General features: G+C 39.0%; 1 protein-coding gene across 1 annotated transcript; it reads left to right on the forward strand.

Moving 5' to 3' along the window:
• The first annotated feature begins 14,733 nt into the window (after positions 1–14,733).
• On the forward strand, positions 14,734–21,890 carry LOC126412790 (60S ribosomal protein L17). Its single transcript, XM_050082565.1, has 5 exons — positions 14,734–14,834; positions 15,025–15,113; positions 15,986–16,120; positions 20,627–20,822; positions 21,701–21,890. The coding sequence occupies exons 2-5, from the start codon at positions 15,033–15,035 to the stop codon at positions 21,844–21,846; spliced, it is 558 nt and encodes a 185-aa protein (XP_049938522.1). The 5' UTR covers positions 14,734–14,834; positions 15,025–15,032; the 3' UTR covers positions 21,847–21,890.
• The last annotated feature ends 3,204 nt before the right edge of the window (positions 21,891–25,094 follow it).

The following is a 25,094-nucleotide window of genomic DNA, read 5'->3' on the forward strand; positions in this document are numbered from 1 at the left end:
AATTGTTTCTGGATTCTGGCGGTACACCTGCTCTTTCAAGTGTCCCCACAGAAAGAAGTCACAGGGGTTCATGTCTGGCGAATAGGGAGGCCAATCCACGCTGCCTCCTGTATGTTTCGGATAGCCCAAAGCAATCACACGATCATCGAAATATTCATTCAGGAAATTAAAGACGTCGGCCGTGCGATGTGGCCGGGCACCATCTTGCATAAACCACGAGGTGTTCGCAGTGTCGTCTAAGGCAGTTTGTACCGCCACAAATTCACGAAGAATGTCCAGATAGCGTGATGCAGTAATCGTTTCGGATCTGAAAAATGGGCCAATGATTCCTTTGGAAGAAATGGCGGCCCAGACCAGTACTTTTTGAGGATGCAGGGACGATGGGACTGCAACATGGGGCTTTTCGGTTCCCCATATGCGCCAGTTGTGTTTATTGACGAAGCCGTCCAGGTAAAAATAAGCTTCATCAGTAAACCAAATGCTGCCCACATGCATATCGCCGTCATCAATCCTGTGCACTATATCGTTAGCGAATGTCTCTCGTGCAGCAATGGTAGCAGCGATAGGTGGTTGCCGCGTTTGAATTTTGTATGGATAGAGGTGTAAACTCTGGCGCATGAGACGATACGTGGGCGTTGGCGTCATTTGGACCGCAGCTGCAACACGGCGAACAGAAACCTGAGGCCGCTGTTGGATCACCTGCTGCACTAGCTGCGCGTTGACCTCTGTGGTTGGCGTACGCGGTCGCCCTACCTTTCCAGCACGTTCATCCGTCACGTTCCCGGTCCATTGAAATTTTTCAAACAGATCCTTTATTGTATCGCTTTTCGGTCCTTTGGTTACATTAAACCTCCGTTGAAAACTTCGTCTTGTTCCAACAACACTGTGTTCTAGGCAGTGGAATTCCAACACCAGAAAAATCCTCTGTTCTAAGGAATAAACCATGTTGTCTACAGCACATTTGCACGTTGTGAACAGCACACGCTTACAGCAGAAAGACGACGTACAGAATGGCGCACCCATAGACTGCGTTGTCTTCTATATCTTTCATATCACTTGCAGCGCCATCTGTTGTTGAAAATTGTAACTACTGTAATTTCGAAAGTTTGTCCGCCTGAAAATGTACTGTTGTCCCAAGCATATTGCAACAAACGGTGTATTTCTATCGCTGCTCGTTTAGTTTTTATTGCCGTTTCAAATATACCGGTCATTTTTGAAACACCCTGTACATGAGTCTGCTCTGTTTCCACTTCCAAGAAATGATGTCTGCTTGCCTACTCAGTGGCTCAATACTATGTAGATCTGCAAATAATCTACTTGAGGGTGAATTTCTATAAGGTAAGCTGTTGTATAAATGCAGGGTACTTTCCTACGATGCATGTCTTGATAAAATTATTCATCCTCAAGGTGGGTTGCCTCCATGTCGCAGCTATAGTACTAAGTTGCACTATTTGTGAATTGTTTAGTTCTCATCATAGCTTTGAGAAACCTTTGCCTTTTTAACTCTCATTCTGTGGCAGGAGTGCAAAACCTCAAATGGCGCCTAAAACTTGGGAGCGCTAAAATTTGTCTGTAAATTATTTTTGTTTTCTGGTTCATGACTGAAAATTTACTCTGGAGCAGTAAGTCCCATTATTTGAAGGAAGAGCTACAGAAAGAATCTTATACTAAATAAATGAGATAAATTTATTTTAAAAATATATTTTATTGTACGGTAAAAGGAAACTGGTATAAAACATGGAAAAAAAGAAATACTAAAGGTAAGGGATACTCTTGTCTACCGCTTGCATTTTGTGGATAACAATCTTTTCCGGTTCTAAATATCTCACTGGGCACTTCATAACTCAAATTAAATTATTATAATTTCTATTTTGAAGGATATTAAGTTTTGTTAGTTGTATTGTTTGAAAAATTGTGACCAAGATGTCAGCTTCTAGGCACTGTATGGGTAAGATGGACTGTAGATGATTTTCTGCTGTTTTAAAATGCTGCTTCCACATGAAAGCATGAATTAGTTTAAAATAATGTTGATTATTCTATAGCACGACCAAAATGATGAATGAGCATGGCCAAGAAACGAAATTGCAAATCTTTGTACAAATAGGCAATGCCCTAGAAGAATGTGACAAACAGTTCACAGTGCAAATTAATATCACTATTGCTGAACATTACCAGCAAACTGCCACGTGAATGGATGAGTGGGTCAAACAGTTTCCTGTGCAAATTAACACCACTCTGGCTGATACCAGGTTGTCAAGCATGTCTGCCAAGATTTCACTACTAAAGTAAACTTATGAAGGCATACCATAAGCAATAAAGAAGTTAATGAACGATATACAGAGACTGCTGACAGCACAGTGAAAAATAGAAACCATAGTAGAACAACTGTCTCAAAGATTATCCTGAGGAAGTGGTATGTGAGTGTTTAGATGCTCAAGTGATAAAGATATCATGCAAGACAAAAAGGAAACTCTATCTGATACATAGGGACACCTTTGGTACTAGCATTATAGCTCATTACAAAAATTACTGCAAAATATTCAAGAAGGTTATCCAGAAATCTAAACACCTGCATTATGAGAAGAAGATAAATACATCCAGCAATAAAATAATAACAATATGGGATATAGTTAAGTCAGAGACAGGTAGGACCAGACATGAGGAGGAACAAATAGCTCTGAAAATAAATGAAACCCTGATAACAAACGCATGTTGTGTTGCAAACCATTTAAACAAGTATTTTGTCTCTATAACTGATAGCATGGGTTTGTCAGGTTCAGTGAATAATGCAATGGAATATCTGAGACCAGTGCACACAAGCAATCTCAGTAAAATGGAATTCACACTTACTTCACCCAAAGAAATAGAATCCATCATAAAGTCCTTGAAATCAAAGCATTCTAGTGGTTATGATAACATACCAACAAAGTTAATAAAAGAATGTTCATGAGAGCTTAGTCATATCTTAAGTTATTTGTGTAATCAAACACTTGTCACAGTAACATTCCCGGACTGGCTTAAATACACTGAAGTTATACCTCTCCACAAGAAAGGGGACAAAGAAATGCCGTCAAATTACCAACCGATCTCAATTTTGCCAGCTTTTTCAAAAATCTTTGAAAAGGTTATGACCAAACGTCTACTTAAGCACCTTAGTGAAAATAACAGTGTGTCAAAGTCACAGCTTGGGTTTCTTAAGGGTTCTGATATTGAGAAAGCTATTTACACTTACAGCGAAAATGTCCTTAATTCACTGGACATCAAATTAGAGGCAACTGGCATATTCTGTGACCTGTCAAAGGCGTTTGAATTTGTGAATCACTGCCTTTTTTAAGTACATTAAAATATTATGCTGTCACTGGTAGTACAGCAAAGTGGTTTCAGTCATATCTTACTAAAAAAACAACATAGGATGTCATTACGTAACACTTCAGCAGCAGGCAATCAGACACCATCCGACTAGGAAGAAATTACATGTGATGTTCCCCAAGGTTCCATACTAGGTCCACTACTGTTTCTTGTGTATATTAATGACCTGACATGTGTTACATTACCAGATAGCAAGTTTGTCTTATTTGCAGATGATACAAACATTGCAATAAATAATCAAAATATCCATGGGTATGCTGCCGGTCTACAGTGTCCAATGGGCACAATATTTCGGCGATCATACATGTCGCCATCATCAGGTGAACTGACGGACTGAGCTCCTGTGATCGTGCCGGCACGGAGATCCTTACGCTATGGCTGCTGAGAGGGAACTGGGTTCGGTCGCGGCGGCGGCCGATTTAAATACCCTCCGCCCGCGGCGCGCTCCCTCCGCCGTCCGCGCCCCGCGCCACGGTCGCGCGGTGGAACAGATTGCGACGGCGTCTGAGATGACGTCGGTGTGATGGCTCTGTCCGCCGTGGTCGTCACAACTATACGTTTGCTCGATTTACTCTTGATTAACCCGATCGCTGGTTCCCAAGCCTTGCTAAGATTATAGCCACAGTCACGGTTTATGAGGTCGTCATTGGTGCGAATTTCGATGGCCTCTCTAACAACGCTGTCCCAGTATCTCGACGTCTGTACCAGAATCCTCGTGCGGTCATACTCCATGGCGTGATTTTCCGACAAACAATGTTCAGCGACCGCCGACTTGCTCGGATACATCAGTCGAGTGTGCCTCTGGTGTTCACGGCATCGATCCTCGACGGTACGCATCGTCTGACCAATATACGACTTACCACATTGACACGGAATCTGGTACACGCCGGCCTTCCTCAAACCGAGGTCATCTTTGGCGCTCCCCACCAGTGCACGAGTTTTATTTGGAGGACAAATCACAGTTCCGACCCAGTGTTTCTTCAGAATGCGGGCGATTTTCCCCGAGAGTGCGCCTGTGTATGGAATAAATGCAGTGCCTACCTCCTCCCTCGTGACTTCATCCATCTCAATAGGTTGTGCTGCAGTGGTTGGGTGGAGAGCACGTTGAATCTGCCACTCTGAGTACCCATTTTTTCGAAATACAGTTCTCAGATGTTCCAATTCCTGGGGTAGAGTCTCTGCGTCAGAGATTGTGCGCGCCCTATGTACTAGAGTTTTAAGTACCCCATTCCTCTGTGAAGGGTGATGGCAGCTGTCTGCGTGCAAATACAGATCAGTGTGCGTAGTCTTCCGATAGAACCCATGACCTAGGGTGCCGTCAGCCCTTCTCTTGACCAAGACGTCAAGGAAAGGTAATTTACCCTCCGTTTCAGTCTCCATAGTGAATTTGATGTTGGGGTGTATGGAGTTTAGATGTGTAAGAAAGTCGAGGAGTTTATCCATACCATGTGGCCAGATGACGAGCGTGTCGTCCACGTAACGGAAAAAGCAAGTAGGTTTCCATACGGATGACGACAGGGCTTCCTCCTCGAAGTTCTCCATGTACAAATTCGCTACCACCGGTGAGAGTGGGCTACCCATGGCGACTCCCTCCGTTTGTTCGTAGTATTCTCCATTAAAAAGAAAATACGTGGAAGTCAAGACATGCCTAAAAAGTTCAGTGGTCTTCTCGTCAAACTTCTGACTAATCAGTTCTAGTGACTCTCGCAGGGGTACCCTCGTAAACAAGGAAATGACGTCAAAACTCACCATGATATCTGACTCATCCAACCTGAAGCTATCAAGGGGTTTAACAAAATCCACGGAATTACGGATGTGATGAGGGCATTTACCCACATAAGGACTTAATATTCCCGTCAGGTATTTGGCCAACAAATATGTAGGTGCCCTGATGTTGCTGACAATGGGGCATAATGGTACCCCCTCTTTGTGAACCTTCGGGAGTTCATATAGTCTAGGCTGTACCGGACCTTTGGGGTAACAATTTCTTAGCATCACCCTCTGGTAAGTCTGCGTCCTTGAGAAGCGCCCTCGTCTTGTTCTCCACCTTCTTTGTAGGGTCAACGCTGATCTTCCGGTAGGAATCGCCATTTAGCAGGCTCTGCATCTTATCAGTGTAGTCCTTATGGGAGACAACAACTGTAGCATTGCCTTTGTCAGCCGGTAAGACAACAATTTCAGAGCGCTCCCTCAGATCACGAATGGCCGCCCTCTCTTTACTGCTGATATTTGACTTCATCGGCTTGGATTTCGTCAACGCACGACAAGTTTCACGACGTATTTCCTCGGCTGATTCTGGCGGAAGTCGAGCTGCAACCTGTTCAACAGCACTAACAATTTCTGCGACCGGAGTGAACTTGGGGGTGGGAGCGAAGTTGAGACCTTTCTGCAAAACCGAGACCGCATCATCACTCAACACCATGCCACTCAAATTGATGACAGTCTTGCACGGAACCTGCAGGGATGGTTTGTCAAGGAGACGTGAGAACTTAGCTGTTTGACGTCCCGTAGCCTTCTTATGGGCGGAATCAGCTGACACCCAGGTGACACCATCAATCCAATCCCAGGAACAAGAAGTGAACTTACTAGCCAGTTGCAAATGTAGTTTGAGTAATTCCTGTGAGATAAACTCAAGGCTCCGGCGGGTGAATTGCACTCTCTCACGTACCAATGCGAGGCTGGCTCGTTTCTTGATTCTCTTAGCTGCTGCAGAATCGATGTGATGCTTAACCTTAGCAAAATTTGGAACAACATTCTCGGAACGACAACTCGTTAGAAAGGCAAGAGTACTTAGCAAACGACTGGCAGCATACCCGTGGATATTTTGATTATCAAATACGCCGGGAGAAACTCAAGAATCACATTGCAATAAATAGTAAATCAAATATAAATTTAGAAAGGGCAGCTAATCAAATTTTTACTCACATTAATAAGTGGTTCATAGCTAATTCACTGTCATTAAACTTTGAAAAGACCCACAAATGCAGTTCAGAACTCTCAAGAGATTTCCTTCTGGTGTGTATAAAATATGATGTCATGGAAATAGGAGAAGTTGGGAGTGTACAATTCTTGGAACTACAACTTGATAATAAAGTTAGCTTGGAGCAACATACTAACGAACTGCTAAAGTGTCTAAACAAGTCTGTGTTTGCATTGCGGATGATGTCAGACATAGGAGATATAAATATAAAAAAACTGGCATATTTAGCTTATTTTCACTCCATTATGTGATATGGTCCTCCCCCCATGAACCTTGCTGTTGGTGGGGAGGCTTGTGTGCCTCAGTGATACAGATAGCCGCACCGTAGGTGTAACCACAATGGAGGGGTACCTGTTGAGAGGCCAGACAAACGTATGGTTCCTGAAGAGGGGCAGCAGCCTTTTCAGTAGTTGCAGGGGCAACAGTCTGGATGATTGACTGATCTGGTCTTGTAACACTAACCAAAATGGCCTTGCTGTGCTGGTACTGTGAACGGCTGAAAACAAGGGGAAACTACGGCCGTAATTTTCCAGAGGGCATGCAGCTTTACTGTATGATTAAATGACGATGGCGTCCTCTTGGGTAAAATATTCCAGAGGTAAAATAGTCCCCCATTCGGATCTCTGGGCAGGGACTACTCAGGAGGACGCCGTTATCAGGAGAAATAAAACTGGCGTTCTACGGATCGGAGCGTGGAATGTCAGATCCCTTAATCGTAGGTTAGAAAATTAAAAAAGGGAAATGGATAGGTTAAAGTTGGATATAGTGGGAATGAGTGAAGTTCGGTTGCAGGAGGAACAAGACTTTTGGTCAGGTGAATACAGGGTTATAAATACAAAATCAAATAGGGGTAAAGCAGGACTAGGTTAAATAATGGATAGGAAAATCGGAATGCCGGTAACCTATTACAAACAGCACAGCGAACGCATTGTTGTGGCCAAGATAGACACGAAGCCCACGCCTACTACAGTAGTACAAGTCTATATGGCAACTAGCTCTGCAGATGACAAAGAAATTGAAGAAATGTATGATGAGAGTAAAGAAATTATTCAGATAGTGAAGGGAGACGAAAATTTAATAGTCATGGGTGACTGGAATTCGATGGTAGGAAAAGGAAGAGAAGGAAGCATAGTAAGTGAATATGGATTGGGGGTAAGAAATGAAAGAGGAAGCCGCCTGGTGGAATTCTGCACAGAGCACAACTTGGTTCAAGAATCATAAAAGAAGGTTGTATACATGGAAGAACCCTGGAGATACTGACAGGTTGCAAATAGATTATATAATGGTAAATCAGAGATTTTGGAACCAGGTTTTAAATTGTAAGACACTTCCAGGGGTAGATGTGGACTCTGACCACAATCTATTGGTTATGAACTGTAGATTAAAACTGAAGAAACTGCGAACAGGTGGGAATTTAAGGAGATGGGACCTGGATAAACTGACTAAACCAGAGGTTGTACAGAGTTTCAGGGAGAGCATAAGGGAACAATTGACAAGAATGGGGGAAAGAAATACATTAGAAGAAGAATGGGTAGCTCTGAGGGATGAAGTGGTGAAGGCAGTACAGGATCAAGTAGGTAAAAAGACGAGGGCTAGTAGAAATCCTTGGGTGACAGAAGAAATATTGAATTTAATTGATGAAAGGAGAAAATATAAAAATGCAGTAAATGAAGCAGGCAAAAAGGAATACAAACGTCTCAAAAACGAGATCAACAGGAAGTGCAAAATGGCTAAGCAGTGATGGATAGAGGACAAATGTAAGGATGAAGAGGCTTATCTCACTAGGGGTAAGATAGATACCGCCTACAGGAAAATTAAAGAGACCTTTGGAGAAAAGAGAACCACTTGTATGAATATCAAGAGCTCAGATGGAAACCCAGTTCTAAGCAAAGAAGGGAAAGCAGAAAGGTGGAAGGAGTATATAGAGGGTTCATACAAGGGGATGTACTTGAGGGCAATGTTATAGAAATGGAAGAAGATGTGGATGAAGATGAAATGGGAGCTATGATAGAGTACTGAAAAATTTAAGTCGAAACAAGGCCCCGGGAGTAGACAACATTTCGTTAGAACTACTGATGGCCTTGGGAGAGCCAGTCCTGACAAAACTCTACCATCTGGTGAACAAAATGTATGAGACAGGCGAAATACCCTCAGACTTCAAGAAGAATATAATAATTCCAATCCCAAAGAAAGCAGGCGTTGAGATGCGAAAATTACCAAACTATCAGTTTAATAAGTCACAGCTGCAAAATACTAACGCGGATTCCTTACAGACGAATGGAAAAACTTGTAGAAGCCAACCTCGGGGAAGATCAGTTTGGATTCCGTAGAAATATTGGAACACGTGAGGCAATACTGACCCTACGACTTATCTTAGAAGCTAGATTAAGGAAAGGCAAACCTACATTTCTAGCATTTGTAGACTTAGAGAAAGCTTTTGACAATGTTGACTGGAATACTCTCTTTCAAATTCTGAAGGTGGCAGGGGTAAAATATAGGCAGCGAAAGGCTATTTACAATTTGTATAGAAACCAAAAGGCAGTTATAAGAGTTGAGGGGCATGAAAGGGAAGCAGTGGTTCGGAGGGAGTGAGGCAGGGTTGTAGCCTCTCCCTGATGTTATTCAATCTGTATATTGAACAAGGAGTAAAGGAAACAAAAGAAAAATTAGGAGTAAGTATTAAAATCCATGGAGATTCTGTCAGAGACAGCAAAGGACTTGGAAGAGCAGTTGAACGGAATGGCAGTTTCTTGAAAGGAGGATATAAGATAACATCAACAAAAGCAAAACGAGGATAATGGAATGCAGTCGAATTAAATTGGGTGATGCTGAGGGAATTAGATTAGGAAATGAGACACTTAAAGTAGTAAAGGAGTTTTTCCATCTGGGGAGCAAAATAACTGATGATGGTCGAAGTAGAGAGGATATGAAATGTAGACTGGCAATGGCAAGGAAAGCGTTTCTGAAGAAGAGAAATTTGTTAACATCGAGTATAGATTTAAGTGTCAGGAAGTCGTTTCTGAAAGTATTTGTATGGAGTGTGGCCATGTATGGAAGTGAAACATGGACGATAAATAGTTTGGACAAGAAGAGAATAGAAGCTTTCGAAATGTGGTGCTACAGAAGAATGCTGAAGATTAGATGGGTAGATCACATAACTAATGAGGAGGTACTGAATAGGATTGGGGAGAAGGGGAGTTTGTGGCACAACTTGACAAGAAGAAGGGATCGGTTGGTAGGACATGTTCTGAGGCATCAAGGGATCACCAATTTAGTATTGGAGGGCAGCATGGAGGGTAAAAATCGTAGAGGGAGACCAAGAGATGAATACACTAAGCAGATTCAGAAGGATGTAGGCTGCAGTAGGTACTGGGAGATGGAACAGCTTGCACAGGATAGAGTAGCATGGAGAGCTGCATCAAACCCGTCTCAGGACTGAAGACCACAACAACAACAATGTTATATGGTATCATATTTTGGGGTAACTTCACAAAGAGAGAAAAAATTTTTAGAGTGCAGATGCGTATAATAAGAGTAATGAGTAGTGTAAATCCAAGAACATCATGTCGAAACCTATTCAAAGAACTGCGCATATTAACTACAGCCTCTCAGTATATTTATTCATTAATGATGTTTGTTGTAAATGATACATCTCTTTTTCCAACTAACTGCTTAATACACAATATCAGTACTAGGAATAAGAACAATATATATGAAGATTTAAAATCACTTAGTCTTGCCCAGATAAGAGTCCAGTAATCAGGAACGCATATTTTCCGTAAGTTACCAGCAACCATTAAGAGTTTAGTTTCAGACAAGGCACAATTTAAACATAATTTAAAAGACTTTTTGATGGCCAACTCCTTCTATTCTGTCCATGAGTTTGTCAACAAGTGCAGTAGACCATTCTGATGAAAATTTATTATATTTTAATTTTTGACAATACTTGGTTGTAACAGCCAAGTAACTACCTACTGTGTGAATGATGGACGTATGGAAAGCAGATGTCAGTCTTAAGTCTGTAAATAGTGCAAGCTTTATTTTAAATCTTGTACATAATCTGACTGTTTTTAACTGAGGATCAGTGAAATGAATAATTTACTTTAATTTTTGACAATACTTGGTTGTAATACCCAAGAAACAAGCAAATGACTGAATGACGGATTTAATGAAAGCAGATGTAAGTATTAAACCTGTAAATATTAGAGGTTTAAATTTAATTAATGTACATAATATTACTGTTTATTGACTGAGGATCATTAAAATTAATGAAACTCAAGTTTTTCTAATTACATTTTTGTAATGTGCTTATCTGACATGTTCCACACCCAGGAGGATTCCTCTTTTATGGGTCTATGGAATGAATAATTAATCTAATCTAATTTGAAGGCCAAAGGCTTTCCAACGAGTTTACCAAATGGTTGGAAGAAAAGGACAAACAGGTTAACGAAAATTTAAATACCGAATGGAGGGTGACTTACTATTGAAGCAACACTCGAATTGGGTCCTGTGGATGATACCATTCAAAATAAGTTCACAGATAAAAATCAATTACTGAATCAAAACACTCCTAAGTGATCACGTGTGGACTTGAGTCACTAACTTGCACTGAGACATTACGGCAAATGAGGCACTGCAGCACAGCAGCACACCAACAACAGCTGCCTCTCTTGAAATCTATGAGTCTAGTGATACTTATCACCAAACTTACTGAAACGAAGCAGAACTGATTAGTTCCCGCTCAGAATATATCAATGAATCAGTGGAGGCAGCACCTACCTTAATGGTGATACTCTTAGAAGAAATCTTACTGAAGTATCGCCAGTTTCTAGTATATTTGCCTGAAAATAAATCCGCATACCCCATTGTCTTCATAAAGGCCTCTAAAATTGTCCTGCCTAGATCTTGGGATGAAAGACAGAAACTTCAGTTTATTGATACATATGTCCAGGACGAATGGACCTTGCGGCAACTGGTGTTTCCAATAAATGTATCACATACAACGAGTTTGAAAAGGCTCTCCTGGCTATGTTTTATTCAGGAGCTGCCCAGGAACGTCTTTGGGAGATTTTTTGCCCCAACATTTATATTCCAAAAGAGAATCACTCGCGAAAATAATTTCAGAGCTCTATGAATAAGACAAAATAGCAGGACAATCCTGTCATGCACAAAGATGTGTTGAAGATTTTAAAGAAGAAGTTGATGATTATACATGCGGGAAGCTAACCATGATGTGTCAAGATAAAGCTATTAGTGATAATTTTTTTCTCTTTTTTCTGCCATTTCTTTCGCTTTCTTAGACTAAGTATTCATATCTTTGATGGTGTAGCACAGCTGTGTTCGTAATAACACTAAAATGTAACTACTACTGGTTAAGAGAATGTTGTATAAAGGTTTTAAGTAGTATTAATAATTTAGTGGTAGCTAGTAGCTTATGTAACGAGAAACAAATCTCGAGGAAACTCTGCATTCTTCTGTATTCTTCAATAAGTCGTAAAGTAAGAGAAACTTTCAATTTTATTTTATTAAATGAGGGCAGCGTGTTATAGAGTTAGTTTGTAGAGTTAAGACATCTGTATACAGTTAATATATCACTTTATAGAATTGCCAGGTATGCTGCAACAAACGTGTTCTCTCCTGAATTCTTATATCTCTTAGAAAAACTTTAAAAGGACAGTAAGAAAAAAATCTTGATCGAAGCAGACGTCATCTTAGAGCAAATTCACAAAATTTCGCGGTTTAATTCAGGAATCTAGTTCCACGTTAAACTTTTCTGAAGGTACTAGGGAAAGCAGTGACCAGCATTGATGACTTTATTGTTTGCTATTAGTTTGTAAATACAAAGAAATACTGCTTGGACCAAGATACTTCAGATCGGTCAGCACTGTTTATGAGCTCCCAAAACCAGATAAACTACATCCTCCTGGTACATATAGTTTCCACAGTAAACAATGTATTGTAAGCTGGCCTGTAGACCAGTATAGTTCAGGCACCAGAAACTATGACAATTTCTTAAACTCTTTCTCAAATGTGTCCATTGAATCTTTTCCTTCCAAAAACTCTCAAAAGAAAACAAATGGTAATAAAAATCTCTATTGCCAGAAAGAGAAAACCCCCCAGTGGGGTAAAATCAAAGAGAAATCTTGATTTTGTTATATATATTTAATGCTATAAAGCTATATTCAGGGAAGTTGTACTGACTGCTAAAGAAAATAGCAAATAATACATTTAACCTTCAACACAGTAACAAGACAAAAGCAGTTTGGTTAGTTATTCACTCAGAACGAGGGACAAAAGTCAATTATCCCCAAAATTATTTTTGAAAATTATATTGTAGAAAGCTCTGTTCAGTTGACCAATTGTTTCGATGAATTCTTTTTAGATGTGGCAGCCTACCAAGTCAAGGCAAGTTTTATAAGCTTGGACACACAACATGAACACACATTTTAAAAAAAGTTTGAGCAAATCACGCAAAGAGATGTGGAAAATAAAATATTGTCTTTGAAAAACAAAACTTCAGCTGGCTGCGATGAAATAGTCACATTTGTTCAAATGGTTCAAATGGCTGTGAGCACTATGGGACTTAACATTTATGGTCATCAGTCCCCTAGAACTTAGAGCTACTTAAAGCTAACTAACCTAAGGACATCACACAACACCCAGTAGTCACATTTGTAATCAAGGTTGTATATGATATTATTTTGCTATGACTGTCAATTATAATATAACTAATCTTTTGAGCAGAAATGTTTTCCAAAAAACTGACAAATGACAAAATGAAACCATTATCAAAAATGGAACGACAGATGTCATGCCAAATTACCTCCCTATCTCTCATTTTCTTATCTTCTGTTGATGATGATTAAGTATTTGAAAAGACTGCAGTAAAACAAATTCAAAAATTTCGTACAACAAATAACATAAACTTTATAAAAAGTCTGGATTTCAACAAGGAAAAAGAAGTGTGAATATGCTCTTCATTAAGTGAATGTAGAAAGGCCACAGGAATATTTTGTGATCTGGCAAAAGTATTTGATGCAGTAAACTACTCCTTATGTCTGCACAAATTACAGATAAAAGTAATCAGGGGTACATCTTTATAATGACTCGACTCATACTTCACAGACTGGAAGCAATTACTCCTCCTACTAAAAAAAAAAGAGAACAATTTCCCAAGGATTTCCACAACTTTGATATTGTCAATCTTGGTTCCATCAAAATGGACAGAAAGTAAACGTAACTAACACCAGAATGATGAATTCTGCAACGATGTCATCAAAGTAGAGTGAAATAAAAATATCTTAGAGTGATCAGGATATCACAGAAACAAACCATGCAATGTTTTTAGGCGTAAATCTGGATGACAATTTAAACTGGGTGGTACACTTTGACTACTTAGCAAAAATCTAAATAGTTTAGCATTTGCAATGTGTATTTTGTCAGGTGCCACAAACATAGACACCAGAAAGGCCGTCTATCACTGCTAGTCTGAGTCGATTATTCTTTATAGCACAATGTTGTGTGGTAATTCAACAAATTCCTCAGCGCTCCTGGTGTTACAAAAGAAAGTATGTCTAGCGCCAAACAACAGGAATTGTGTCGACCTTTGTTAAATAATTTAACTCTCACTATATATATATGTTATACACTTGACACTTATGGTTTCCATGACAACTATAGCATACGAGACATTGATAATTTTAAACTTCCAACAGTTTGTTTACAACTTTATGCACTAAGACCAGTGTATATAGATTTAAAAATTTACAATAAAGTGAAAGGTAAAGTAAAAGGCAGTAATATATTTAATATTGAGCTTGGTACTTTAATCTTTTGGTGGAAAAGTGCTATTATTCTCTCAAAGAATTGATGGAGGAAGTTGCATAGTTTAAAAAAGGTACTTATTATATTTAGTTTACTCAAAACTATAATAAATATTGGTGAGTTTGAACAAGGTAATTCCGTATTTTATTTTTTTGCACTCAAAACTGTATTAAAGATTTGTGTAACTGTACCTCAGAAATTTGTACAAGAGAATGTAAACTTTTGTATTTCCCATAAAATGTTTTTACTCTAAAATTTGGCATGTTTCATGTACAATACATCAAACGTTGTAATTTTGCAAGTTTTCCTGGTGAAATCGTAATTCAGTTGGCAAATTTGTATGAGAGAACCTTTTTCTCTTCATAATCCATTTTTTGTCCTGGTTTTCCTTTTAGGGATACTAGTAGATTCACACAGAATAACTACGATCGCTAATAAACACAGCAGCTCGATTTCCATTGCAGAGCTTCACCAATCCATGGCTCTACGTCTTGCTTGAAATTGTTGGACAAATTGTTGGTGTGTAGTGCGGACGAGGCGAGCTACCGATTGCTGCGATATCGCTTGCGACGTATCGCCTGTTTGGCTCATGTTGGCATCACTGTTAACATAACACGAACTTCCTTTCCGTTTTCAGAGCTCCGTCGTGGAGTATAGGCATGTGAGTATAGAAGTAATCTATATCCATCGTTGAAATATATTTCATTTGAATTCACTGCACCGTAAATTAATTCCTGCACTGTATGTTTTGAATGTGTGTGAGACTTTTTAAATAAAAAGAAAAATGCTCTTGTATCTGTTTCAAGTTGCTTGCATACCATCTTCTAAACCTAAATTTGTTTTCATTCCAGAGTTTGAGATGGGGCGGTATTCACACGAACCTGACAATGCTACAAAGTCGTGTAAAGCACGAGGCTCTAACCTTCGTGTCCATTTTAAGGTTGGTTGCTACAAATTGAACTTGCAGATAGGTCATGTCTATGCCAGGTGATACTTGTGTTCATGCGCGTTGTTTTGCATTTCGAATTGAGCATTGCAGCACTCGGCGAAAACGAGGAACAAGGCTTAAGGGTATAAAGGGCCGTTAAGTCGAAGAGCGCGCAACCGAAATTTGTGAAGAGAACCACATACTCAGTATTTTTTAGGTTAGGTTTTAAGTACTCCAGTTAGGTTAAAGTGTTCCACTTGTCCGACTGCAGACACAAACTTAAAACTTATCGTTCTTTCTATGCAGTTAAAGGATTTAAAAAAGTCCGTAGAGACTACATACATCCCTAGACATCTGTAACTGATTGTTAATGTGTAGGGTACAGTTTTAGTGTAAACTATTACTACAATGTTCTTTCCGGCCGGATGCAGTTGTGTGAATAGACTTTGGGCTGTTCTGTAAACGTCTAGTAACCTCCATTAAAGTGCTGTTGATGACATTACAGCTTGAGGCAAAATGTATTGTGAACTTGATTACACTTCACTGTTGAATGCGTGTTTGTGACAAGTTTGATTGTAATTTTCTAGGTAAAAGGAACATTGGTGGAAATTTCAGTATTAGTTTTAATAGCAGTCAGTGTTTGCAATACTCTTTAAAAATGCAAAACAGCTTTTATCTCCAGTTGATAGCAAAGACTGGAAGGAAAGTGCTTTCTTATTAGTGGCAGACTAGTTTCACTTCGTATGTAATTCAATTGTAAAAAATTAAAACCTACATATTAAGTACTCCTCAGTGTGAAAAATGACATAACTGCAAATTTTTCATATATAAATGGTTTTATGGATACAAAATTGGTATAACAGTGTTCATTTGTTGCATACTAGAATACAAGGGAGACTGCAATGGCACTGAGGCGAATGCCACTGAGGAGAGCTGTCAAATATTTGAAGAATGTTGTTGAGAAGAAAGAATGTGTTCCATTTCGCAGATTCAATGGTGGAGTTGGTCGTTGTGCTCAGGTAAGTTTGATGAAAACATTGAGACGAGTCAGTTAGTCACATTTTGTAGTAGTGATGCCTGTCAAAACTAGTTCTGTTTAATATGTGGATGTAGTTTGGAAAATAAGACCTTGCTATAATGGGGGTGTGTGCGTTCATTCCAGTGATTTTGTGCGAGTGGTATTTCTTCCCAGCAGAGCCTGTTAGTGTTGTGCAGTAACCAACATAGTGCTTTATAATTGAATTGATTTTAGGTTTCTTGCTAATGATTATATCATTCACTAGACAATGACTAACACTGTTCTGGCAATGTCAAGCTGATTTCAATAATATTTATGGTCTATAACTAGGATGTGTATAAGAAATGTCATCTAAAGCAAATATAAAAGTGCAGTTGTTTGGAAAGTGTTAATACAAAGTTGTTCCAGAATAAGGGATTACTTAGTTTCCACCAATAGAGCCACAGTATTGCAACAAAAATCAGACCAATTGGTCATAAATTCTTTCCTTGGGTTGCAGTTTCTTCCATTCTTACAGAAAGATAATTAAATGAGAAAACATTGTCACACTAAAATGCAACTTGAAGCCAAGCAGTCTTAACATTACTATTTACACTAGGAGACAGCAATCTCAGGCAGCATTTAGTTTTCTTAGTGTCTCTGTTGACACTACCTATTTGCTGCTAGGGCTGTGAGTGCTCTTGGTAAAATAACTGTCAGTTAATTTATAGTGCAGGGGAGTGCAAATTGTATGGTGTCTTCAGAGGAACAGCCACAGGTAAGCTTTGCCTTAGCCTAACACTCGAGCATAGTTCAGATTTCCAGAGTATCAGAATAGAGTATTTTGTCCTCACTTGGCGAGTGTTCATCAGAGACAAGGGTATTGTCAGGAGTCCCTCCAGGGAAGTATGTGTCTTTTTTCTATACAAGCAAATGATCTGGCGGACTGGATGGGCCAGCAATCTGCTGTTCTTTGATCATGCTATGTTGTATGGAAAGGTGTCATTAAGTGATTGTAGTGGGATACAAGACTAGTTAGAAAAAATTTCTGGTTTGTTTGGTGAATGGCAGCAAAGCTCTAAATGCAGAAAAACGTTAGTCAGTGCGGATGAGTAAGAAAAACAAATCCATAGTATTCTTGAACACAGTATCAGTAGTGCCCTGCTTGAGTCATGTAGTTTAAATATCTGAGCATAGTACTGGAAAGTAATAAGAAATGGAAAAGGCATGTGAGGATTGTTGTAGTGAAGGCAAATTGTTAGCTTTGGTTTATTGGGAGAATTTTGGAAAAGTGTGGTTCATCTGCAGAGGAGACTGCATAGAGAACACTAGTCAACCTGGTTTTGAGTGTCGCGAATGTTTGGAGTTGGTATCGGGTTGGGTTAAAGGAAGACAGTGAAGCAATTCAGAGACAGGTTACTAGATTTGATTCTAATAGATTCAAACAGCACCCAAATATTGTGGAGGTGCTTTGGGAACTCAAATGGGATTCCCTGGAGAGAAGGCAATGTTCTTTTCAAGGAATATTGAGAAAATTTAAGAAATTGGTATTTGAAGCAGACTGCAAAACAGTTGTCACTAACATACATTTTGCATAAGGACCCAGAAGATCAGAGGAGAAATTAAGGCTCATGGAAGCATATAGACAGTTGTTCTTCCTCACTATTTGTGAGTGAAACGGCAGGAATTGACTAATAGTGGAACAGGGTAGGGTGCCTCTGCCATGTACCATATGGTGACTTATGAAATATGTATGATGATGTAGATACTCTTGGCCCAGTTTTGAAAGTGTAGATCAACTCTTTTGAAATACATAAAGAGTAGTGACCATGTTAAGAACTTCAAAGTGAAGGTCAGACACAGCTCAATGTACAAGAAGTCAGTGGCTCCCAGTGCATGACACCTAGCTACTGTCAAAACTTACAGGTATTCCATGTGACATGCAGTTTCTTAATAAAATATGCCTTGTGGACAAAAATTTTCAACCAAAATTTCCACAATGCCATTTATCATTTATGTAACAATCTTAAAAAATAAATTTACCATGGAATGCACTAGCCACTTTGAACCAATACATATCCATAGAACAACAGTTGCTGTAGAATAGACCTGTTGGCAAGTTTCTTGTGTGGATCTGCCCTACCTTCCCTCCCTTTCTTATGTTACACATTGTGAACCAGCTGGTTGCTCAATGCATGAGCATGCTGCCAGCTTGTATGAGCAGATCGGTGAATAGGCCTGGTCCACAGCACTGAAGCTGTCAGCACAAATTTCATGTTGTGTGTTTGTACTGTACACTAAGGTGTGGCCAGTGAAGAGAATGAATCGTAGTGACAATATAAGCAGATGAAGATAAAGGTTTAGTTGTCATGTTGGACAAAAAAATGTGGCAGGAATGATGTGGTGTCAAAGTTGAATGAGGAAAGAATACTGGTTTTCGTAACTTTTCTAAGAAGTCACCAACAGATTTAAATCCCTATTGTATTTGATACACATGGCATACTTCCTGTGAAGCAGTGTTGCTTTTAGTCTTTGGTTTTTGGCAGTAACAATTTCCTTCAAAATCTTACATATTTATTTCATTTCTTTGGTTAAATCTCAACTAGTTCCTGCCGTTTGTGAAGCATTGGTGGAAGTGTTGTGAAGACAGTTCAGTTATATGAGTAACATTAAAGTATGTGCATCACTGGGCATTAAGAAAGCTCCCTATTCCACTAGTCTGCTTTGACCTGTGATATCATCGGTATGACAAACACATACTTCCAATGTATACGAAATGGCAACTATTTCATGACATATGCATGCCAACAAAAGCGAACATAAATTGAACACAAGTGCTTCTCAATAAAATGAAGCTGTTCGGAATACTGAGAGAAATAGGAGGTTTAGGGCGGGAACAAGCTAAATATATAACAATCCAAAACACCGCATCAGTCAAAACAAATATTGCCCAAATAAAATTCAGCTACACACACACACACACACACACACACACACACACACACACACACGACCAATTAGATCCAATAAAAATGCCAGACACATAAACAAAATAAAAAAACCATAACTCACTGAAAACAAAGCACACACTTCCAAATCAATGTTACAGCACTGACTACCCATTCACACACATTACCAGTGATAACTCAGATGAACCAAATACCAGACGTTAAACTGAGCACAGCAATATCCACCACCAGAGGATGCCATCAAATACAAGATCTACAAACACTGCCACAGTGACACCACAGCACCATTGCACCCCATCACTGTGTATGAAAGTACTTGCAGCACATTCATGTATAAAATCATAAGTACCTGTCGTCTAGTTTACACATTTGGTACCAGTTAATGTGGCAAGGATTCTGTTACTGTCTCCCTGTTAGTCACACTCAGTAAAGATTGCTTTCTTCTATATGAATTCAGTTCTGTCAGATAAAATCTGTCTGTACTGTGTTGGTGAAGACATCAGTTTGTCTACATCACTGCTACTGCTTTTGAGCATGACAGTGAGTATCTTGAGGAAGTTCTGTTTTAACTTGCAATTTTTGTAAGTTGCGCATCACATTGATCTCACCTGTCTGGTAGTGTGTTAACATTACGACTAAATATCAGTTATCTTGACAGGACAACATGTACTTGGACTTAAAACACTGAGGCAAGACAGTTGTGCTCTGCTAGATGGAGTAGGTTATAATATAACCAAACACTAGTGATATTTAGCCCTAGCAAGCCAGAAATGTTGTTTCCATTGATCAGTCTTGAGTAAGCCACGAGTAAGTCTACAAGGTGAAAATATAAACAGTCTAGCAGTAGTTGCAAATATTATCGCAAAACATTTTTCAAACACAGCTTTAGTGTGAGGAAAAAAAGTGAATTAAAGTGTTCTAAGACTAAAATTGTTGACTTTTGATTAAAGCTTGTAAAAATTGATGTGAAGTGTCATTGTGGTTTTTGATTATGTACAGGTCTAAATCTTTTTTACCTATGAGCTTTGGTAGACTGTTCCTATGTTGTTAACAGGATCGTTCCAGAATGGCTTTTTGTAATACATAGTCTGCCTTCATGAAAAGGCCAAAGAGGAATATTCTGTACTATTGGTTGGCTTTGACCAGTGATGTAATGTCAATTGCTCCTGCAACATCATCATTGGTGTATTGTCACTGTTTGCTCAAGAATTGGTGTAGGCAATGCGAATGCAAGAAACATGAGTGTGGTGGCAGACCGATAGCTTAGTCTCCTTGAAACAAATCGCTACGGACATCACTCTGTAGTTGCCAATTTGTTTCCAACTTTTGTCACATGTTTCCTATTTCACTGATAAAAGCCAACAAGTAGTATCGGATATTCCACTTTATCCAAGTAAAATAATTCAGCAGACCTGTTTCGGTTGAAGTGACAATAAGGGTGATCTCGTGAAAGGTTGAGACCTAAATTATATTATACAAAATTTTTATGTTGAAATCTTTGTCCTTGCCATGTTTTGATTTGCTGTGTGTAATGAACTAATGGGTTTTTAAATTCTCAGGCAAAGCAGTGGGGTACAACTCAGGGCCGCTGGCCTAAGAAATCTGCAGAGTTCTTGCTTCAGTTATTGAAAAATGCAGAGTCAAATGCAGATTACAAGGGCTTGGATGTTGATCGCCTGGTCATAGAACATATTCAAGTCAACCGTGCGCCATGCCTGAGGAGAAGAACCTACCGTGCCCATGGAAGAATAAATCGTAAGTTTTTATTCTTTAAGGTTATTGGTTTTCAACAAAATATCAATGTTTAAACTGCTTTCTGAAATCAGGAAAATTCTGCAACTCATTTTGCACAGGTTGTTTACATGCAGTGTGGTCTGTTGTCTAGCAGCTCTGTTTTGAGGTTCATTCTGATGGGGACAGTTAAGATTCTTTAGACCCTTGGAGTATCTTTGAAATTGTTTTGAAACATTTTGTTCAAACACAGTTGTGTGTTCGTAAACTGGATTTTGATGTTACTGCAGCTTCTTACAGTGTAGTTCTACATGTGTGTATTATTTACAATAAGTGGTTTTGATTGTTAGTAATTAGTGATGGTGTAAGAGGCAGTTACTCTTGGGTGCGCTTGACCCTTGTGGGGCAAACTGAGGAGCTACTTGATTGAGAAGTAGCAACTCTGCTTTCATAACCTGACATACTGCTGACCACATACCCCCAAACTTCGAAATGCTGTTGTTAATGCTATCAGCCAACTTTCAACTGTATATTCTGATGATGCTCTTCATTTGTAGAGGAAAACTGCCAAATAAAAAAATAAGTTTGACTTTTGGCTGTTTACAAGACCTTAGTTTTAACTGTCACTCCCCAGCAGGAACACCTTCTCTTGCCAAGGTTGGATTAATGTTGACTAACGTACTTCGTGTTACTTTCTCACCCACTGGAAAGCATGAATTTGTGTTAAGCTTCTAGGAAGAAAAATAATTCATTTTGAAAGCAGCCTTGGACTGGTCACTTGTGACTGTTACATGTTTAGTGCAATATCATTTTTACATGATGTAGTAATTTACTAGAAAGTAATAAGATTTTCTTCATTTTGTGCAGAATGCACATCTAAAAGAATTTTCTTTACTTTACAGCATACATGAGCTCTCCCTGCCACATTGAGGTGGTTCTTACTGAAAAGGAGGAAGTTGTTGCGAAAGCAACTGAGGAAGAGCCCACAAAGAAGAAAGTGTCAAAGAAGAAATTGGCTAGGCAGAAAGAAAAGATGATGAGAGATTAAGAAGTTGTGAAATTGTTCTTGACCAATAAAAATGTTCTGTATAATTTTGTGTGAATAATTTTAATACATCATTTTTATTCAGTTCATTGTGTGATTCCACAGGTGTATTCTTGATACACAAAACAAGTAAACAGTTCCACTTCTGCTGTATTTTCCTATATTATGTGCAGGAACATTTTGAATAAAGGACAATACAGTGGAGGTCGAATTATTTCACATCGTTATAATTGTCAAGTTGTCAAAAGGCCTGTCAGTGACACAGCATTTCTACTATTTGGTGAGTGGTCTCCTTTACTTGTAAAGCACATTCTGCAAGAACTTTCCTTGCTTGAGTTACTGTTGGAGTGGTAGCTTATCTTAAAATGTTTACTGAATTAGGTGGTGCAGTGGTAAGGCACTGGACTTACTTGGGAGTACAGTGGTTTGAAGCTCCATACATCCATTCAGATTTGTTTTCCACTAGTCACATAAGAAAAATGTTAAGATCGTTTCCTTGAAAAGATCATGAGCCATTTCCTTCCTCAATGTGAGCTTTTGCTCTGACTGAGCTTGCTGTTGATTGGATGTAAAACTATACTCTTCTGTTCATAAATGCAGATGTTTTAATACACACACAATTTTAAATATGGGCACTGAAGTTTGTCCATTCAGCACACAGCTAGTAAATACAAAAATTGCTGTAATAATGAGAGGCTGGAGTGTGATAATGTTGGCTGTTAAAAACACTTGGCTATTTTGTAACCTGACGTCCACTTTCAGTTGTGACAGTTTGCTAGAGAGTTTAAGCCCATGAATAAGAATTTTGAATAAAGGTTTTGGTAACAGCTGTATGTGGCATTGCATATTTGAGGCACTGAGAGCAGAAGTGGACTAACCCTGGGGAAGTCAATGTGGAGGAAACAGGCATAATAATAAGGGCTCACAGAGAATGTTTTTCCATGATACATTGCAGCCTTTTAACGTGCATACAATGTAACTGTGGTTTTAGTGAACAATATTCTGACATAGATACATTACAAACATTAATTATACAGTAGAATATTACCAGTTTTGTTCTGGCTTAGTCCACTTTCACTCAGAGTAGTTGAACATTCTCAATGACAGGTAGGTTTATATGCTTATTGTTCATGCTGTTCATTGCACTAAGTCCATCATAGATTGCAAGTGACAGTAGTATACATTTATTATTATTATACAGATTACATGTAACATTTTACATTGCTTTCTATAATTTTAATAACTGTGTTGTGCTTCAAAAACGTTCACAGGCAATGTTTCTACAGCATTTGAAGACACTTTTTAATTTTTGTGGAAATCATGAAGAGTGGGTACATACAGAAGAAAACTAAGCAGGATCCTTCTTTTTTTTTTTGCCACTGTAATTACATGTCCATTAAGATAAGGCAATTGGAGATTGCTGATGCATGTGGATGTTCGTTTGGCCACATCAATTTCCTGAAATGGCTCTTGGCTTTGGTTTGAGCATTTGTACCATATTTTGAATCTGCTGGTTGCTTCAAACTGCAGCCATTGTATGTTCAGCCATTGTACTTTAAAACTGCCAGAAGACATTTTATGATTCGTGATGTTTCTTTTGAGTTGTTTTGTTGAAAAAAAACGTTCCACATTCATATTTACCACATTGAACAAATCCCCCCCCTCCCCCCCCCCCCCCCCCCCACTCACTACATCATCATTCCAGTGTTCAGGAAGGTAAAATTATGAAAATATTTTTTTCGTTTCTGAACCAAGCCAAAATGCTTATCACAGGGCAGGTACTAGTGTCCACTAACTAAAAATTGATGCATCATTGTGCATATTGTGGATGCCAAAGCAATATGTCCACAACTGACGTGTAGTAGCAAACTCCAGTTGAGATGATCGGTGTAGGCAAAGTTTTCATCAGATCAAATGTTGTCACTGTAATGTTACTATCTGATTTGCTAAGCAAAGTATCACTGTAAACATGCCTGTGCATACTCAGCTTTTTGCTGATGGAATTCAGTTCTACAATTAACTCCGATCTCTCCTTATCGGCAGTTTGACAAGTCAGACATTGGTGGATGAAATGACAAATTGCAGTTTTTGTAAAAATTTTGTGGAAAATAAAATGAGAAATGGGCATTTGCTCCTCTGCACAGTACAGTGAATAGATGATTGATAAATTTGAATCTGCTCCTAAATATTTTCTGCCATTGTTTTTATGATACGCATAATGGCTTTCATAGGCTGGAAATTTTTCTATGATACATTTTACGTCATCAACTTTGTGGGGAGGTGTTTTATTAATGGGTTCACCTCTACCATCACGAGGAGGGGTTGCTTTTCTCCTTTATTCTTGATTACCCTATCAATTCTTCCAGCAGATACGGTTGAATTATTCTGAAAGAATATTTTACACACCCTAGTTCCAGACCCATTTGAACTGAGCAAGTTATACAATTTTGTCTTCTCCGTGTGTAAATATTGCTGACCTATGTAAGACCGTGCTTTATCAACAACTTTAATCATGGTAAGCAGGAAAGCTGATTGCAGATCATGGCTGCCTAAATTATAAAACTCATTGAACACTTGTTCCTGCTGTTCTTTGTTGTTTTTGTGACACTCATACTGGCATGAACACTCACTGACTGTCCGCAATTCCTTTCGAGGTACAAGTTACCCTTACAGTTGGCATACTCTTGACCTAGAGCTCTCCGTTCTTTCGTAACATTATGGAGCCATTTAGCTTTGTATAACGGCATCATTATTTATCTCTGACAAGTCCTACAGAAAAGTTGTTGCTGCAGCTGTAGTCACTCCCATTCCTCCCGCTGCTTCCCCATCGGATGGAAACATCTCTGTAATAAAAATATCCATCCCTCTGCGTAATATTAACTACAAGACAGTAATGGTCAACGTGGGCATTGGTATCCACAGGCGAAGCAATTGCACAACATGACTCAGTGGGCTGTAGAACATTGTTGTACACACATCAGAAGTGATCATTACTCAATTATACAATATAGCAATAAATAAAGTATTGTTTGTATTTCATTGTCTTTTCGTATGGAAAACAACTTGCATTTTGTGAACAGTCACCGTTCGAGATACCTCTGAACATCTTTGGATATGAACATGTTAGGTGTACATTTGACAGTGTTACCTGCAAACAAGAGGAACACGACTAACCTTGCAATTGCTCCTCCATGCTTTTAACAGGGGCTTCCATGCTAAACAACTGACACAAACTTCCACGTGATCACTGG

This window comes from Schistocerca serialis, chromosome 7, assembly GCF_023864345.2.
Source record: "Schistocerca serialis cubense isolate TAMUIC-IGC-003099 chromosome 7, iqSchSeri2.2, whole genome shotgun sequence".
Classification (NCBI taxonomy): Eukaryota; Metazoa; Arthropoda; class Insecta; order Orthoptera; family Acrididae; genus Schistocerca; species Schistocerca serialis.